Below are 17,610 nucleotides of genomic sequence, written 5' to 3' on the forward strand. Positions count from 1 at the left end.
CAGATACAGATTTCTTGATTCCCAGTCCCTTACATTCAATGCCATCCCTTCTCACTCTAAAAAATAAATACATAAGAGGCAAGGCATCAGCCTACAGCATTACTGTCAGACAGCTCTCCCAGGAAGGCAGAGCTACACCAAAGACCAACCTGGACCATGGGACTGAGCTGGGGACAGAAGCCAAGGCTAAAACTTGCTCGAGTTTTTGAGAAGTTCACTGCTTGGCAAGATCCCTCCTTCTGTCTCATCTACCTGAAATGGAAAAGATTTGACATCGCATACCGTGCCAAGCCCCCCCCCCAGAACATTCAATAAACTTTTACAGAGACATTACAGGGTGCATTCCTAACACACACATTAATATATTAGGAACACATTGTTTTCTTCCCCCCACCAAACTCCCTCTAGCATAGCAACTCATATGCAACACAGAGCTCACTAGAAAGTAGCCAAAATAGACGAAGAAAAGCACATCCAAGCTGTAAATCATATCAGCCCATTGCAATTAAACACATTCAAACTCTAAATCCCAGAAAACAGACTTTGTAATGATACAATTGCTGACTGCATCTACCAAAAACTCTATTGCTGCCCTTCAAACGTGCTCTCCATGGCTAAGCACGCAGAAGCTACTTTACTGCCAATTCTTCCACTGATGGCACATTTTATTGACAAAATACAGCTGAGCCACCTAAAGCAATTTCAGCTACAGAATAACCTTTCACACAAGAAGCTCACCAGCTCTTTCATCCATTTGCAGTAGGTTTAGATTAGCAAACAACACACAAATTCAGATCCTTTGAACAGCCTCGTGTCAGTTGACGGTTAAGGACAGGGTAATGTAACAGTGTTTTTTTCTCTGAGTTCTGGGAAGCAAAGCCTTCTTTCCTCAAAAGTAAGAGGTTTGGATTCCCACTCCACCACAAACCATTTGATCTACCTATACATTTTCTCCCCTTTTCCAGTTTCCCCTTTCCTTTGTCTTACTGCTTTCCACATCATAAGTTTCTCTTACACTTCTTAGTTTAAATAATGCCACTAGGAAAAAAAAAAAAAAGAAAAAAAAAAAAGTTGCACGGTCTTTCCACAGGCTTAAAAAGTACCAGATGTACACAAGTCCATCACAAGCACAACCCCGGCATTGGTGTTGCTGTGCGTAACAACTAGCTAGCAAAAATGAGGCTACACAGCCACAGTCAGCCAAGTTCCCCATCAAATAAATATTATCACTTCTAAAACCAGGAGGCTGCAGCATAAAATTCTCTTAAATACAGCTGTATAAAGGGGGAAAGAATTTGCTCTGTATTACAGAACAAATCACAAATCATAAAACATGTCAAGGCTCGGAGCTCTGCATTAGAGAAGTTTGCTAGGAAGAGAAAGTTTTAGAAGCTACTTTTACTCGGCTTAATCCTGCATTTCTGTCAAGTGTGTCCTTCTTGTGAGTGTCTGATCAAAGATCTTACGGTTGACCTCTCAGATTCTGTCCATCGATCGCTCAAAGTGCTAGTTTACTACCAGCTGCCCTTAACAGCTGTCCAGTGCTGACTGTCCTGCCCTCTCCAGCTCTGTGTACGTGGAGAACTCCAGGGCTTGGTGGGAAAGGGCAGAGACCTTGCAGCAGCACCTGCTCCCGCGGACTCCTGCCTAAAGCACTCACTCTACCATGCAGCCTGATGGAAGAAGATAAATTCACTAATGCATTTGTACCAGCGTAAGCCCCAAGCAGACTGCTACAGAAGTGCAGCTGAGTAGTGCCTGGCATCACCCTGCAAGTTTCCACAGCAGCATTAGGCACCCACGAGTGCAAATACCTACCGCATGAAAGCGGCCAGAGCCTCGCATGAGCAGCTCCTGTGGTTCAGCTCCATTCTCAGATGGAGAGCACGCACAGGAGTGCCAGACACAGCAGCTAGCAATCTGCCACTAATTGCAGAAGAATGATACATCTGCAACAGAGATTTATCCCTGCAGAAGGTGCTACATGGGGAAATCACTTCAGCCACAGGAGGTTGGCTGACTTTTCTCAGACTTTTAATTAACCCCACGAAAAAGAATTCAGGACTCACACCTAAGACCCCTCTAAGGGTTCACAGATCAAACCCAGTTTGTTTCAGGATGTACAAGCAAGCTGAAGCTGCTGCTATCCCAGATGAGCTGTTTTATTCACAGCTCAGTTGGAAAGAGCAAAATCTGGTTATTTATTCCTACATGTTAGGAACTGACCAAAGTCACAGTTAAAAATAACACTAAAATCAAAGCCAGGTCTGACAGCAAAATGCCACATAAAAAGAACGAATCCATACAGTACTTGCCCAGGCCAGGAAGGCACACAGAGCAGCAGAAGTCGAGGAGCACACAGGGTAGGTCGTGCTATCACGCCTGATGGCCGGATGCTTGTTTCTCCTGGCTGTGCAGCCATACCAGGTCACATACAGCGAGCTCAGACACTTGTTGCACGGCTCTTTTGGAGATCACAGATGTACCAGATGGCTGGCAAGAGAGCTCACCTGTTCCTCTGCCTACGCTTTTCAGTTCACCTGCACAACATCAAAACATTTATTTTAAGCTCCATGGTAGCCACATGGTTCATACTTTTTTTTTTTTTTAAATGCACTCCACTTCCCCAAGGTCACCTTGTTACTTTCTGCATAACCCAATGGTAACACAACAGTCCCGCACTGGGCCTGAGAAACCACTGCAAAATTGCTTGCTAATGTCTCATGAGGAAAACATACTTCTGTTTGGAAGCAAGTGTATTGGTTGTGTTCCTTCTCTCATTAACAAAAGCTGATCAAAGCCATACTGCTCCCTCAAGATGTTGCACTCTTTAAACTATTGCAGCTTCCTAAAAGACAGCAGCGGCTTAAGCCCAAACAGCTAACACCCACGACGGGCCATTTTCAAACAACACTGAGGGGAGGGCTGTTGATCTTTCCACGATCTGAAGGTCTGGCCGGACCAGAACTACTCAGCCCAAATTCAGCTGGAGTAATTTCAGAGTCTTACTTCTTTTCTCCTCCCCATTAGAGTGGGGTGCACCACCCCAGCCCCACTGAAGAGCAGATGCTCTTCATCAGACTACCTCCACAGTCCTTTCCTCTTATTTCCCACAGGGTGCCCCATGACCAAGGAGAGGAGGCTTAAAAATCCCCCCTTTGTCACCAGGCACCCAACCCTGTGCCCAGGATTACAAAGTATTCTTATTAGAAGCCTCCCTCCCACCTCTCCTCCCAAACCCACTGCTCAGTTAGTGTCCCAGCCGGTTTATTAATGCATCACGTCTCACCGCATCACATAGCTTTCATTCCGGCAAAAGCAGAAAAGGCAGGTTTCACTGAATGAAAAACAGTAGCTTGATTTTCACTAAGGACAAGCTCAAGGAGAAGACATTATCATCGTTACCCCTACAGAAACAACAGAAATTGTTGTTTTTTGTAGAAGCCCAGCCTCTTTCTATCCTTCTCCAGTACTGCGAGGCTGATGAGTTTCTACTGCTACCAGCTGGCAGGCACACTCCCAGCTGATGGAAATTAGATGGTAACAGCGAAGACCCTCACTACATGCTCACCTGAAGAAAAGGGTTGCTTTCAAAGTCTTTGCTTTCTCATTGACAAATTGTTTTTTATTTCTAGTTTTGTGTTAACTGTAGAAAGTTGTGACTATTTTAAAAGTGTCTGAGGATACACTGCTAGGCATTACAAAAGGAACATCTATATACTGACCCTTTTACAAAGATGTAGAAAAAAATGCAAAGATTAAGTTAATGTTTTTCATTATGTTCCTAAATTGGAAGTTAATTTTATTATTTAAAAATCCTGCAAGAATGTAGTAATATTAAAGTTGAAATTTCCACTGTAAACATTTTAAATGGACGGGAAGAAAAAAATCATGTTTAAAAGCTAGCAACTTAGCAACTACAGAATAACTTAGCTCTCAAACTTGATAATTCTCCAGGTTCAGACACAAAGACATGAGACAACTATATGGGCCTACAGAGAGTATTTACTCTGAGAAAGCCTGCCCAAGGGTTGTGAAACAACGGAGTCCTGCAAGAGTACCTCAGTGATGCAGAACTGCTGTGTTTAGAGAACAACGCGCGGATCACATAGCCAAGACTTCTATTTTAGCAGCGTAACTGCCAGATCTCCAAACAAAGGCTCTGCACCTAGTTCTAGTCCTTGCCACACACAGACCCCTCTGAGTACATATATTTAAACAAGACAGCCAAGACCTGCAGTTAGAAAGAGAGATCTGAAGAGGAGGGCCTTTGGTACATGAAGCACAGCTCTTTGACTGAGTTGAAAGTCAAAGAGAATGTAGAAAGGAATAAATAATCAAAGGAACAGAAGTAGAAAGAAGCTGATAAGACTCTGAGAGGTACAGAGGTATTCTGATATTCCTAGAGCACCAAGAAAGCAAGACATTTCTTCTGTTGTTGAAAGTAGATGTTGTTGTAAACTACAGTATTACATAGAAAGAAGTGCCTCATAGTAACAAAAGTTTTGTATTGTCCACATGATTTTTTAATTTATTCCCTATACAACAGGAGAATCAGAGTTGTATGCGTTCAGAGAAAAAAAAAAAAGGGAGTAAGTTTGGGCATCACCCAAAAGCCCAGTGATCAGAGCAGTTACTTCAGCTGGGAAACGACGTATGTCAACATCCTGCTCCCAGGTTGTTCGGGAACTTACATGAATCACTCCTAGAATAAAACGTGGAGTGCAGTCATTTACCTGGGACTGGTGTGGGATGAGGGGGCCCTGGCACCATCACATCTGAAGGCAAGGTCCTGGGTGTGGAAACTGCATGGAGCGAGGCCCATGTAAACACAGACAGTCCTTCCTCGCTCAGGTTCCCAAGGAGATAACCGGTGCCAGCAGAAAGTAGAAGTCTCTCTGTCTCACACATAAACAGTCATTTACCTTGACAGAGAAGCTAGCCTGCCTCCTTAGCATCTGTACAAGTTATTATTAAAACAGAACACAGACCCACAAGCTCAGAAAAGAGCACCCAAACTAATTGGGACTGATTTATAAGCAAAGATAAAAGTAAATATGAAACAGGTGAGGGGAGTGGCTCCAATGGGAAAGATTTGGCCCCTAAAAACGTATGCTAGAAGAACCAGGAAACTTTTAAGTATATCTTGGGGAAATGGGATGAAATAAAGTTTATGAAGAACATCAGGAAAAGAAAAAAACAATCCTGACAGGCAAATACCCGAGAGAGCAGAATTGTCTAAAACATCTCAAGCAACTGAGCTTTATCACATCTCTTCTGAAACTAGAGTTGAAAATGCTTTAGGTAATGAAAATAAGAGATAAAAAAGAAACTATCTAGGGGTAGCATCAGCTGCATCACTTACAACTGCCCTGACACCTGGCCTCTTTCTCAATTGTCTTCTAAATCCATAACTCCTTTTCCTAAGCACTACGGGCAGAAAGAATAGATCATAACCTTCTTTTGGCAGCACATCGCGCTGAAAAGCTTTCTGTTATTCAAAGTGATTTCACGAGACCCCTTCCACTTGCTGCAACGGTTTGCGTAATTTGGGGGACTGTCAAGAGGAAGACCCCAGGTGCGGATGTGGTGCACCGTGTCCCTTCCCTCAATTTCTTGTAGCACACTTGCTGCTGAATCCTTGCCAGGACTGGTCCAGCTTGAAGAAACAGGAATTTAACTTCCACCCTGCTGTAACCTGCAGACACAGCACCTTCCACCTGTGGGCCAGGAAGCAGCAAAGCCTCCCGAAATACTCAGCTCCCAGGGTGGTACCCCTATACCATTGCCAGGGCCCGTTCTGTGTTGTAAATGCTGTATCGGAGCGTTTATTTACTCTAAAGCTCCACCTCCTGGAGGCATGGGTTAATACCGAGGCCGCCTATCTTTCACTTGCAGGCTAAAAGTTTGCAAAAGCGTGAAACTTAAAGTTTGGGGCAAGATTTAAAACGGTGCGAGCAGCCCAGGTTTGTGAGGCCAAAAACAAGCAAAGCCACATAAATAAATAAACGAGACAAGCTCAGAAGCCGACCTCCTGGCCTGGGGGAGGTCAGTTTAATTACTCAGCGGGTAATTTTTGACAGGGTCGCTGCGGCGGCTGCCTTCGGCGCCGCGCTGGAGCCCCCCAGGGCCCGGCTGCCCCCCGTCAGGAAATGGCGGCGCCGCGCCCGGCCCGCAGCGCCCTCTGGCGGCAGCGCCGCCCCGGGCCGGGCCGGGTGTAAGGGTAACGGCAGAAACGGAGGGCTGAGTTGCAACTGCACAAGAAAACCCCTCTTCCCCACCCTGCTTTTGAGCTCCCTTCCCTCGTCCCTCTTCTGTGATCAGTGTTCAGAGGCATGTGAACAAGTGGACCTGGAAGACTTTTGGGACACCTCTGGAAGGACCATGGAGCCCATGGCAAGAGAGGCAGCTGCTGACACGTATTTGTGTTGCCTTTGACGTATTTCTAGTGGCTACCTCTGTTCATTTGATGTCACATCACCAAGCACATTGCAAAGGCCCGTTTCACAAGCATTGGTAGATCTGCTGCCAAGCAGTCCCAGGGCATCTCTCTACCAGATTACTGCAATAGACTAGTGACAGTGAGAGGTGAATGGAGCTAAAACTGTCTGAAAACGTAACGGTCATGGTGAGGGATCAGACCAGCCTGGGCAGCAGGAGCGACACGGCTGTAGTTGGAGCTGTTGGCTACCACAGCTTGCACGTAGCCCACCAGCATGAGCCCTCCTTCTGCTACACAAATACACTTCTGGCACTGAAGGCCCTAACACAACCTACTGTGCTTTTTGACTAAATACAAACTAATGATGCAAAAGTAGAGCTCGATTGTTAAGATAAAGATCAGGCCTTCTGCTTTCATTAGCCCCCTTCATTGTCCTTATTCCCAGCACGGTTTAAGGTCAGTTTGATTCCTGCAGGTATCTGCTCTGGGTCCAGCTGTGTTACAGACAAGACAGCATGGTAGCATAAATATCCCAGAGAGCAGGCAGAGCACAATGAGGTGAGAGGCACTTATGAAGACCTTATGAAACAAGAATTCAAAGAAATCTAAAAAAAATAGAAAGGGTACAAAAAATTGGAAAACGTAGCTGAAGGGAGACAAGAGCAGAACAGGGCTCTTAAGGCAAAATCAAATACACACCACAGGACATCATGGCTCAGAAGTAACTTGGGCAGAAAATGACTTGGAGATTATGGTGGACCACAAATTGAATACAGTCAAATATCACTTTGAGACATATATACAACACAGGGGAGGCATTATTCCACAGTGCTTGGGAGGCCCCAGCTGGCATACTGTGCCCTGATTTGGATTTGGCAATTTAAGGAAGAGGGAGACAAACGGGAGAAGAGCAATGGCTCAGAACAACACATAATATCAGGGAAGGTTGGAAGGATGGGGTTTGTTTAGTCTTGCAGGCAGAAAACTGGGGTGGCAGGCTAAACTAACAGGATTTCCAGCGCACAGGGGAACTGTTGGAAGTCTGTCAGAAGGCTTGTTCCTGCTAGTGTGGGAGAGGAATATCAGCTTGATTTGCTGCCAAGGTAATTTATCTTAAATATTCAGTGAAATCCTCGCTGCAGGGTCCCAGGGGCTGCCTTTTCCCTGTGGAGGTCCGCAGGGACTCACTGATTATTCTGTGATCCTGTCCTATGACCGGGCTTGTGAGGGCCCCGAGCAGCGGCCGCTGCGGGCCGCCCCGTACCGCCAGGTGGCGCCGGCCATGGCTGCAGCCGGCGGGGCCCTGCCCGGGCCCGTCCCTGCCCGGGCCCATCCGGAGGGTACACAGCAATACACGTAAAATTTCTCACAGACTGACTGAAGCAGAACAGGAAATATTTTTCAGGTCGTAGTTTTCTGCATCCCTTAGGCTATGCATAAACTGAAGTGCAATTCCAAGTCTGTTTTCCAGCTAGGAATGTTTCCTGCTAAAAGGTTTTAAAAAGTAACAGAGACTTTTGCTACAGGTGGAGGTTATCTTAGCCTTAAAAATTTCCTATACACAGTTAATTATTATATATATATATATAGTATTTCGTTCAAGCTAGCAGCAGATCCAAGGGGATGTAAAAAAGCAATCCAAATTTGTCCAGGACCTGTTCAGCAATACAAAAAAGCAGCGATAATCCTGGCCTCAAAGCTTCACGCAAACTCAGACAGCCGTACCCAAGAACACAAATCTTTGTTCTGACCTCAGTCTGTGAGATTCTCCTGCAGCCCCACGGCCCCAGCAGGAGCCCTGGCCACCTCCAGGATGGGTGCCAGGCAGCGGCGGGGCAGCAGCCACCAGCAGGCTGGGTGCTGGGCCCAGCAGAGGTGGCTGCATACAAATTAGCCCCAAATTGCAGCAACTTCTGCTTCGCCCACTGAAGGAGTCGGACTCCAGGACTTCTTTGAACATTTTAACTTCAACGTGCTAGTATCTACAACACCATAAGCATCCTAATACTTAAAACACCGAATACATGCTCTAGTGGGAAGCTATGAGTATTGAAAAGTTCAAAGTGGTTCGTGGAGTTTAAAAATCAAGGCTGACGGAGAAATCACAGATACTTTCAGGAAATGAACTTCTCTAAGTTGCTGTGGTTTTGTTTTCTACTGTCAAGAGCAGAGGTTAGGGCTGACTTTTACCTTGCAGTCTGAAAAGTAAACTCCATCACATTTATATTCTAACTCCATGTAATAGTTTTGTTTGTTTTAAAATAGGAAATACACCTGTGAACAATATAAAACACCTGCTCCACGGTTTCTCGGGTTTAACCACACACTTCCTTCATGAATGGAAACAGAATGACCAAATCTGTCTAAATCTCTGTATACAGAAACATGCTGTGGCACACGTAGTTACAAAACTCAAAGCACCCAGATTTAGAAAACAGATTCAACAGCATGGCTCCACTCACCCTGAGAAGCAGCTGCCTGTATATTCGGTGGCACACAGTGCTTCTGACAAATCGGGGAAAAAAATAGTACATGCAGCCTTTAAATGTAGGTACGTATTTAGTATTAAGATGCTTACTGTGACATTAAATCACTATTTCAGTTTTTATTAGCTATTGAAAAAAAAAAAATTATTGGCAGATATACAAATGGATCCATACCTCAAAGTTCTTCCAGTCTTTATTACTGTGGCACTAGTGCTGCTGAAACAAATTTATCAGTGGGTCACAGGTGCTTTAAGAACAAGTTTATTGACAGTATCTCCACAAATAAACATTCTAAAGAAAAACTCAGAAATCTCTAAACTTAGAAAATTTAAAATTTTGTTCTCATTGGCAAAATACTCCCCGCCAAAAAATGAACGAGAAATGCAAAATGTCACTACATTCTTAAACTTCCCTAATTCCAACATTTTGGTTCAGTCCTTTCATTTTATAATACACATCCAATCCTTCAGCACAGTGAAAATGACTCAAAGTACAATTTTCCTTCTGTAAGGGAATCTCAATAGGATTTTATTATTATTTTTTTGGCAAGCATCTCCCTGAATCCTCTGTTTGCTTAGAACTTGATAGGTAAAGTCAGCAAGAAATGACTTTATACTATTCCAACTGAGCCAAATTATGCTGGTAACAATTGAAACCTAGATTTCTCCTAAATGATACAAAGCATACCATGTAGTACAAGAAACTATCAGCATGCATTTTAGAGGTCATTTTTGTACTTCAGGTGTATGAGTTTAAAACCAAAAAGGGACAATTCTGATAAAAATGTACTCAGGTATTTCATAACATTAATATTTATTGCTTTATATGAATACTGTATTGAAAGCCCAAGCATTCAGTTTACACACAGAAATTATACAATTATATACCGTTTCACAATGGCAGTGAGCACTCATTACAATCTACAAAAATCTACTTTACAGAAATTTAAAAATCCTAAATATCAAAAAGGTACAGTTGAAGAAACAGGTATAAATTTGGCAGCCAGTAATTGTGACTGGGAGGTTGCAGCTTGCATGTCTTTAAATATGGGAACTGGAAAATATCGAGAGTAAAGCAGTAGTTGTGCTTTGAGCTGGTTTGAAAAAAATGTAACACTGGCTGTCAAAGTAGCATGTTCAAAAATATTTAGTTCACTTCCAAAATGTTATACAAATCATGGCGATTTCTATGCACCTCTACACCTTTTAGTTTTTTAGCTCAGGTACATAACTACTGTCATATATTAATTCTTCCAATACAGTGATGTGATCATACCAATGCCATCTGCATACCTTAGAATAATTCTGAGACTTCTCTATAATATTCACAATGCTTTGAGAAGCACTCAAGAAGGCAAGTACCTGTTAATTTCTTCCGAGATACTTTCTTACCATACTTTCAAACATTTCTTCTACAAAAAGTTTAAGCTAATGTTTTGATTACAACGTTCTCAACATAAAGCACATTTTCTCATAAATAAATGAAATCCTTTCACTCAGGCACCTCAGAAGTATACAAAAGTGTTGTAATCTGAACAGTTCTCTTGGAATGTGTTTACTCTGGTGTTTTCAACAACGTTCATATTTCCAGGGTTTCATATGGGCCAGATTTCATTTGCCTTTTTTCTTCCCCAGAGGCAAAACAAAGTGCCTTGAGAGGTGAACTTAGTCTTTTCCTATAGAAAAAGTATTTGCTGTATTTATCTTTTATAGAAACAGAAAAATATAACATTTCCCCCTTAGAACAGTGAGGGTACACATACGTGTGCATGCGTGCATATGTGTGTGAGAAATGTAACACATTTTAAACACACAACATAAGGTTTCATAGTGTGTATTCAAATAAAAATCTGGAAACCAGCATGAAACCCCGTAATTCACATGTTAAATGTTGAAACTGTAACCAAAATATGAAGTAACTGCTATAGCTGTCAGAAAAAGACAAGACAAAAAGCTTTCTTGCTTACATACAACTAGGTGTGGTAATTTCCAAAAAAGTTGTCAAAATTATAATTACCTTCCAGTTTAAAAACTTTTATTCTAAATAAAAAAAACTATACACAAACCACTGATTTGACCAAACGAAAGTTCAGCGGTAAGCAGGACCTGAAGGAGCTGGTATTCACAGTTCTTATCATGTACAACTCTTTCAAGGTTCGATCCATGGAGAAGTTTATTTTACAACCTGCTTCTTTTTGTAAAACTAAAGGTCCACTTTATTACATAAAATTATTTATACAGTGTAAAACCGGAGCCTTATGGAAAATACTGCATCTAAGTGTATTTAAATTAGTCTTGCTCCATAGGTTCATCTGCAACTTCTGTGGCTTCCTCACTGTTTTCCATAGGGGTCTCTGATGAATTTTCTGGAGTTTCACTAGCATATGACCCTAACTCTTCAGTTTCACTGCAGTCAGCTCCACTACTGCCAGATCCACTAATTTCACTGTTGTCTGAATGTGAATCCTTCTCTGACCGAGACTGATCAGACTCCTCCATCTGATTGCTCTCCTCAGAGGTCTCTTCATTCACAGGTGAGGATTCAGTGTCTTTTTCTTGATCTTTTCTGTCTGGACCAGTGTTTCTGGGAGACATGAAGGACTCTAGAACAGTGAAAGGACAGTATTACTAAGGCTGTTTTTAATCCTGAAAATTTTAACCCTGCTACTTTCTATTCCTGGCTATGCTGAGCAAAGTTTCTACAACACAGACAAGGACAAGAAAAAGTGACAATCCCAGCTTTTATTAAAAGATTTAAAATATTAGCCGACCTCATCAGGATAGCCACACTGTAGTAATAAACCATAAAATAAAGTCATATTTTGGATTAAATAGGTAGCTTCACTTAATAAAACGTCAGTGGAGACAGTCTAAAAAGTCTAAAAGTCTAAAAAGACAGTCTAAAAAACAACAAATAACTTCTTGCTTCCACACATTTCCTCATTTGTCCTCAGAATTAGTCTTCTGGAAATGTGGAAATCATTACTGTTTCAAGTATACATCAGTCATCATCTAAAGGAACACGTTACAAATACAGGATCCACAAAAATAACTATTAAAAGGAATCCTGGGAGAATATGTAAAAAAACAAAGCAGAATCCAGAACAGGAGACGTTCAACAATCCCAACAGTATTACAGGCTTCCTGCAAAAAAAAATCCAACCTTCTTGGAAAATGCACCAAACAAATATAACAAAAAATCTGAAATACCTTCCTCCTCTTCCTCTGTACAGTGCTGTCTGGCACAAGTAGCATCTTTTTCTTTATCCTGAGATGTAGAGGATGTTTCTGTCTCTTCCCCCATGCCTAAAGAAACTTCACTGGAAGCAGTTTGATTAGGTGCATCTCTGGCTTCCCCTTCCTTGTCAAATTTAAGTCTTTTTACCTCATGCTCTTCTGCTTCTGCAGGATCATCTTCAGAGTGCTTATTTTTTACAGGGCTGCTCTGAGCACCTTCTGATTCAGATGCTGGTGATTCACTATAAACAACAAAAGCAGCTGTAGGGTGTTTGGTTTTCTTTTTTTGTTAGTTTGTTTTAGAAAAACATTCTGTAGCTTGTTACATTTCTTTTTAAAAGTAGCCATTTCAAACTAAACACTTTACAAGAAAACAGTAAAACTTGCTTCTTTCATTACAAGACAAAACCTCAAAATCATCACTCCAGCTTCACCTGATTGTTGATGAAAACAACAATCACACTGCTCTGGCGAGTCTAAATTACACGCCGTTCCTACTGTCAGCATTAATGGCAAGCATTTATGAAATGTCGTGTCTGGTTATACTTCATCATCCTGGCACAAATATGGTAACTGTGGATTTCTGAACTCTATTATTCGCTCTACATTTTTACTACACATGCCGTACACTTACAAGATGTGTTAATACAACTTTGAAAACTTCAGCTACTATTTACCTAGACAGCCCAAACAGCAGTAAGCACACAAGGGAATCCTCCTGCAGACATTCTTCTGTTAAGGCTTAACTATGCATAGTTAAGCCATTCCCTTTTAAAATGCTTAAACTTGGAAGGCTGTTCCCTTTTAAAATGTTTTTCAAATGCAGGTGAAAAAACATGAGAATAAAAAAGAATTGAAATGCATTAGTCCTCACAAACCTGTGTTTCTTATCTTCCGTTTGCTGCAAGCTCGATTCTTTATGTTCCGTGCTGTCTGGCAAACCGTTTGTTGTCATAGGAGATGACAAAGAAACCTTCGGTCGATTTACTGGCCTGGGAGTTCCAGGGCCATTTACATTAGATCTTTAAAAAATAATAATAATAAAATTAATAACAACAACAACAACAATAATAAACCCCAAGGAATTTGTTCCTAACAGAGAGCAGCTATAATCTAGTCCTTAAAAGAACTGGGTGGGGGAGTGTAACTTCCTATTTTGCAATAAATAAAATTCCTTGCCTCCAATGGAACCAGTATCACCAAAACTTTTCTGTAAAGAAAATTCTAAACGAGGTTACAAAAAATGTTAAAAAAGAACATGACGTATCCCGATGACTCCTCTTCTCTCCCTCACCCGTATTCCATATCATATTCCATTTTTGAGGCTACCTATTCAGGATCAGAATAGGCAAAGATAAGGGATCTGAGCCAGCTATTTCCATAACAACCTTGCTTTTATCCTGAATAATTTAGCTCCTGAAGCTGAACTTACCTGTCAGAGTAGCCTGGTGAATTTCCTGGGAACATTACACCATTCATCCGGTTTAAACTATTGGAATTATTTTTCCTAATAAAGAGAGTAAGAATCAGAATGTTAGGAATAAAGGAATGTTTCCAAACTGCTATACGTAACACTTACTTGCAGATCACTATCACTACTGTTGGCTTAACTATTGATACTGAAAACTGAACTCTGCACGTCGTACTTTGGGATTCAACTACTGTCAGGAAGCAAAATACATTACACACGCAGACACACGTCCTCCTGTCTACTAATGCAATCCTGAAGTTTCAAGAAACTGAAGATTTTACTTACTCTGAAGATGGATATACACAGCTGACAACCATGACATTCTGTAATACACAAAAACACATGTATTAAGAGTTCAGAAACAGAAACTTGGGCACCTGACAACAGTCCACAACTTGAAGGGTTACAGGATATTGGTCATATCTGCTGAAGTAGCTTTCAGATAAATTTTCTTTAGAGGTATCAACACATTGAAAACACAAAAACCATCCTGGCTTCCCTTCAACAAGATCAGACCACAATTACATTAAAAGCCAGTATTTTCTAAGTGGGTCAAAACAAGACAACCACACTAAACCCCAGGCCCAAGTGTTTTTAATTTCTAATTGAAGCATCCTTGGAAATCAGAACAAAATGTTCTCAAATGCTGAAAAACTCCTGAACTTGTGAAGAAATGTTCTATTTGTACGTATGAGTCCTATATTGAGAAGCATGCAAGCATTATTAGCTATTTTTGGCACAGCCATATTTCATCTGCTAAATTATTTTGGCCCCTGCATTAAAAAAAGGGCAGAAATAATGACTAATTCAACATGTTTTGCTTAGCCCCCTCTCCCTCTTGAATGGCACTGCAAACTAAATCCATTTTAATATCTAGAAACCTCACTTTAAAAGGAGCCAAGTTTCTTTTTTCTTATCAATGCTTAGTCAAATTATAAATGCAGCCTTTTCTGCAGGACTTAAATTAACCCAGACTAACTTTAATGAAAGATCTCCATAAAGCTTGAAGTACTGTTTCACAGATCTCACTCTGGCTGATTTTTGCTTTGTGAAATTTCTGTTTCATCCTTTATTGCTGACTTCCTTTTCTAAACTTGCAAGAATGTATCTGACTGTATGTGCTCTAACAGTGAAATCAGCTGCATTTAAAAGTTACACTTTGGGGGCGGGGGGGGGACTGAGTAGCCTAAGTAGGAACCTCAAGCTAATTTTGCTATCAAGAAAATCCTATGTGGAACTGCATTCTAATGTAAACACCATTTACTGACATCTGTATGCTTTTATGAAGATTCATTCCTCTATACAAGAGGATTTAAATACTGACACAAAAGACACTGGGGGGAAGGGAGGTTTCCTCTCTTCCTCATCTAATCTGAACCCAAAAGAAGAAGGAAGCATCAAACCAAAAAATTCAAATTATTTCAGGTGATTATTTGATCAGTTTTAGTTAGGACTCAGTATTACGAATGATATTATACCCTCCAGAAACTAGTTTGAGTACTGCACAGTAATTAGGAAACAACAGTTACATTCCTGAAATTTACTTTCAAGTTTTAAGTAAGTTCTTTCAAACTGCTCTTACAACATTAAAAATAAAGGAAGAAACTCAAGAGTTGAGAGTAGCTATTAGCTACTACATGACTGTGAACCATAATGAAACCAACAGACTTTTGGTAGCAATTCAAAAGTTATTTAAATAGTTATTTAAATGGTGACTGTTGAGCTGCATGTTCTCAGCAAAATACATACCTTTTCCACACCTCTTAGAAATTTGTCTGTTCCTGTGTAATTCCTCCTAGGATCTGTCAGCAACTCACAGAGTCGCTGAATAGTGAAGGGGATGCTGCAATGAAATAGATTTATAACAATTTAATTTGGTTTTTATGAGTATGACTGCTAGGAAGCAAAAATTTATTGCTTTCCTCCCCTTACTGAGAGGACAGAAAGAAAATAGTACAGAAATCTGTTGTTATTAGCAATATAGGGTAGTAACTTAAAGCCTTATTTATTTCCCTTATTTCACACACTGAGATAAGGCACTGTCTTTTGTGCTCACCATGACAACTCTTAAGTAGCATCCTAAACGCATCATCCCGCAACTCAATCCACTAAAATGATGAAAGGGAAAGTGGTATTTAAATTCAGAAACCAGATCATCAACAGTAAAATAGTTTAAGACTGCATTTATTAGATAACTCGAATAGAACAGAAATGGGAAGTGATTCAAAACAAATTTGAGTCATACACACTAGATCTAAAAAAAAATCTCAACTCGTAGTTTATTTCATGTTTTACAAAATACATTTACAGAAAAAGCATTAAATGGTGGAATTACTAACTTTAGCTGTTACACACACTGTATTTTGCCACACCTGGACAGTACTTATCTATCATGGAACACCTCGGTAAAATCATTATTAAACTTAGATGTTACACAGATCCATAGCATCACATTCACACTGTTTTCTGACAATTTTGCACTCGGTTTCATCCTACTTAAATGAGAAACTGACCTTTCAAGCAAGCGATATTTTACATACGTCGATCAGTTACCTGAGTTGTCATACACTTTCACTGAAAATTCATGTACAATGTCACAATGTAACACATTTCTATGACTTTTGACAAAATAATGAAATACTTCAGGTTGATTCAATAAAATAATGAACATTTACATATTTTTACAGTTGACTATTTGAAATTGAAGCCATTAACATTTCAAAAATACACCTAAAAGAATATTTGATACAATGATACTTAAGAACCAGTTCTTGATTGAGGATATGACTGACACACCAAATCCAGAGCATTATCAATACACATTTGCATACATATACAGCACTACGCTGGATTATTATTTTTTTTAATTTAACTTTTATTATTTTCTAAGGACCTTGGTACACAGTATCTTTAGCCTATTTCATTAGCTAACACAGTACCTAAAAGCTAAAAAGCCACGTTTTAAAGATGCGCAGATCTACCACCGGGTCAGCAAAGACGTCAGCACCCTGTGCTTACTCACACTACGTGACAATTCACTTCAGCGCAAGCAGCGAGCAGAAATAGAGTGACCAAGCATCAACAATCTAATCGTGTTTTCCAGCACTGTGCGGTATGTCACTGAGGAAGTTACAACCCTCAACTTGAAAACGGAAAGGATATACGCTACCGTACAACCACCCTCAGCCCTAGCTCAAACGCTGCCACCGAAAAAAAACCACAGACTGCCTATCGCGTTTACCCTGCCAAGGAGTTAATGCCTTGCGCTCAGCCTGAATTACACCATACCAGCTTATCTGTACTTGACTTCTAGGAATAGGAAGACGGTCAGGTTAATTTCCATCAGTCAGCTGCGGCGAGTTAGAATACAGCTGACAAAGCATTAAATACGTTCAATATTTGCAAAAAGTAATGCTAAAAGAGGGCGATTTCTAAAGCATTTGTTTTGACACGATTGCTTAAAAGCAAGTAAAACAAATGGCAGAAATTTAATGTTTTGGCACACAGGCAAAATACACCTCACCTCCCTATCTGACCCAGAATTATCTCTTTCCCAACCCCAAAGTTTGATAAGAACAAGCTAGGAACAAACGTTCTTTTTCATTCAGTTTATTACATGAAAGCTCTTGGGCTTGACAATGCTTCTCTCATTCTGAATTTCACTAAAGCTGCCTTACTGTTCATCACATATTGCTGCTCTTTAGCAGCGTTTGGTCAGCTAGCAATCCTTCTGACACCCAAGTTCTTCATAATGCTCAGCTTCTTTTCACCAACTTCCCACCTCTGTGACTCAGTCACACAGAAGAATTTACCTGATCTGTTAATCTCTCCCCGTAGGCATAGCACTAGCTGTTACTACTGTTTCTCATCAATGGCTATTTCACTTTGGGGTTTAAAAGTCCCTAATTACAGTCTCTTTGTAAAGTTGTAACAGACTAAAATGTCCATGCAAAATCAAATTATTTCAGAGAAACA

General features: G+C 40.8%; 1 protein-coding gene and 1 long non-coding RNA gene across 9 annotated transcripts in view; both read right to left on the minus strand.

The window, feature by feature from the left end:
* Positions 1-5,011, minus strand: part of LOC308200752 — a 104,705-nt gene extending 99,694 nt beyond the window's left edge. The window contains exons 1-2 of one of the 7 annotated variants that reach the window (XR_013955773.1): positions 4,737-4,998; positions 2,316-2,540 (exon numbers count right to left, since the gene is read on the minus strand). This is a non-coding gene — a long non-coding RNA (uncharacterized lncRNA). Of the gene's footprint in view, positions 1-1,818; positions 2,252-2,306; positions 2,541-2,738; positions 2,757-3,289; positions 3,466-4,736 lie in introns of those variants that run through there. The other 6 variants (XR_013955774.1, XR_013955775.1, XR_013955776.1 and 3 more) reach the window with 6 other exon arrangements.
* Positions 5,012-9,724: 4,713 nt separating this feature from the next.
* PPP4R2 (protein phosphatase 4 regulatory subunit 2) overlaps positions 9,725-17,610 on the minus strand; it is a 28,730-nt gene continuing 20,844 nt past the window's right edge. For both annotated transcript variants that reach the window (XM_080606985.1, XM_080606984.1), the window contains exons 4-9: positions 15,385-15,478; positions 13,921-13,958; positions 13,597-13,671; positions 13,043-13,186; positions 12,138-12,406; positions 9,725-11,530 (exon numbers count right to left, since the gene is read on the minus strand). In XM_080606985.1, coding sequence (XP_080463111.1) covers positions 11,217-11,530; positions 12,138-12,406; positions 13,043-13,186; positions 13,597-13,671; positions 13,921-13,958; positions 15,385-15,478 — 934 coding nt within the window. In that variant the 3' untranslated portion in view covers positions 9,725-11,216. The remainder of the gene's footprint in view (positions 11,531-12,137; positions 12,407-13,042; positions 13,187-13,596; positions 13,672-13,920; positions 13,959-15,384; positions 15,479-17,610) is intronic.

The sequence above is a fragment of the Anser brachyrhynchus genome, assembly GCF_964034855.1.
Source record: "Anser brachyrhynchus genome assembly, chromosome: 10".
NCBI classification, from domain to species: domain Eukaryota; kingdom Metazoa; phylum Chordata; class Aves; order Anseriformes; family Anatidae; genus Anser; species Anser brachyrhynchus.